Raw genomic sequence first — 1,590 nt, 5'->3', positions numbered from 1 at the left:
GGTCACTTGAGCTAAAGCTCAGGTGACCTAAAAATAAAAATAAAATGAAACTTTTTTCGAAGATCAGTGGTGTTTTTATTTTACGGAAGAAGCATTGTTTTACAACAAAGCATATTTATTATTTCATTCTTGTCAAAATTAATACAAGAACCTTTTCATTCTTCATGAATTATTTCGCTCATGTCATACAAAATACAAGTAGTAAAGAAACTCTTTCACTGTACCTTATTCTCTATAAAGTATTTCATTTCCTGTCATAATACATAAACTGTACCTACCTTTTCATTTTCCATGAAGCAGAGCTGTCGATCATGCCCAAGTAACACGAAGAACATGCTTTTCCATTTCTTCACCTTTTGACCTGTAAGTAATCGTATAGGGAACGTATGAGCAGAATATGATGTACCAAATGTTATTTAGTTTGACAAGTGTTGTCAGTAAAATATTGCTAGCATAGTAAGCTCTGTAATCAGACCATGAGCCTTAATAAGTCACCTCGTTTTCTATTCTAGTTCTGATTCCCATCCCCCACAGATGATCCCTGCCAAGTATGATAGATATTGATGCAAAGGTTTTGGAGAAGACAAAAATCATGTTATATTTGCATATATTTTTTTTCACAAAATATGCCTGTAATTTTTTGTTTGTGAATGCTCTAATTAGCATTTTTTCCCATTATTCATGGAATAAACATTTGCAAAAGATTTAAATTTGTGATTTAAAAAAAAATATTTACAAAATAAATATTCATGGAAGATTTAAATATGTAGATAAGTCTTTGGCAAATTAATAATATATCAATCTCACACAAAAATGAAGTGATTCACAGAAGTCTACCTAGATCTGTCCTTGATACCTACTCTTTTTAATGAAGAGGTAGCCCTGCATATCCAATTTCTGCCCCCGTCCTGTGATGGGTCCTCGGGAGCTTTGTCTGATGGAGTCATACAAGTGTTCGGCTGACCCCTTCAAACACAGCAGATCATCATCATTTATCATACAGTCAAAATGGGCTTATTCCAATTCAATCACTCCAAAAAAACAGCTGTTCACATTTTGTAAAGAAAAAAAATCTCTTTGCTTAAAACTGATCAGATTCTTTCTGAAGCAAATTTAACTGATTCTTATATTATAACCTAATTTTACCTTAAACACAATAACCCACCCTGATATCTTAAACACAATAACCCACCTTTACCTTAAACACAACAATCCACCCTTACCTTAAACACAACAACCCATATTTACCTTACAAACAGGTGTGACCAAGGTAAAGCTCTCTACTATCTCTTCCTTCTTGTATCTCTCAATAATTGCCTCCAATCTGGTAAACACAAATCCATGTTTAATTCATTGCACAAGCGAGTCTACAGGAGCCTTGCAATTGGACTCATGTGAGCAAAATTACTGATAAACAAAGGAATTGCCTACAATTTCGTTTTGCCAGGACTACTTACACGTCTTAAGATTAAAGGCAAATTCTTTTCACAGCAGTTCTATATATATTTTTATATCTTTCCTCACAAAAGTGTGAAAGAGTCAAAAGTACTTGAGTTAGTGCATTGTTATGAATTTCATGAAACTGAAGCC

At 33.4% G+C, this 1,590-nt stretch overlaps 1 protein-coding gene across 1 annotated transcript; it reads right to left on the bottom strand.

Moving 5' to 3' along the window:
* Window positions 1-278: 278 nt before the first annotated feature.
* LOC110444055 (ras GTPase-activating protein 1-like) lies at window positions 279-1,324 on the bottom strand (the record flags this gene model as incomplete). The annotated part of the gene is made up of 3 exons (XM_021488479.1): window positions 279-361; window positions 861-966; window positions 1,249-1,324. Coding segments are annotated over 3 exons (265 nt in total), but the record flags the coding sequence as incomplete, so codon positions are not given.
* Between the last annotated feature and the right edge of the window lie 266 nt (window positions 1,325-1,590).

This window comes from Mizuhopecten yessoensis, unplaced genomic scaffold, assembly GCF_002113885.1.
Source record: "Mizuhopecten yessoensis strain PY_sf001 unplaced genomic scaffold, ASM211388v2 hete_35979042, whole genome shotgun sequence".
NCBI classification, from domain to species: domain Eukaryota; kingdom Metazoa; phylum Mollusca; class Bivalvia; order Pectinida; family Pectinidae; genus Mizuhopecten; species Mizuhopecten yessoensis.
Note: the sequence above shows the minus strand (reverse complement) of the source record. Positions and strands in the feature narration are given on the sequence as shown.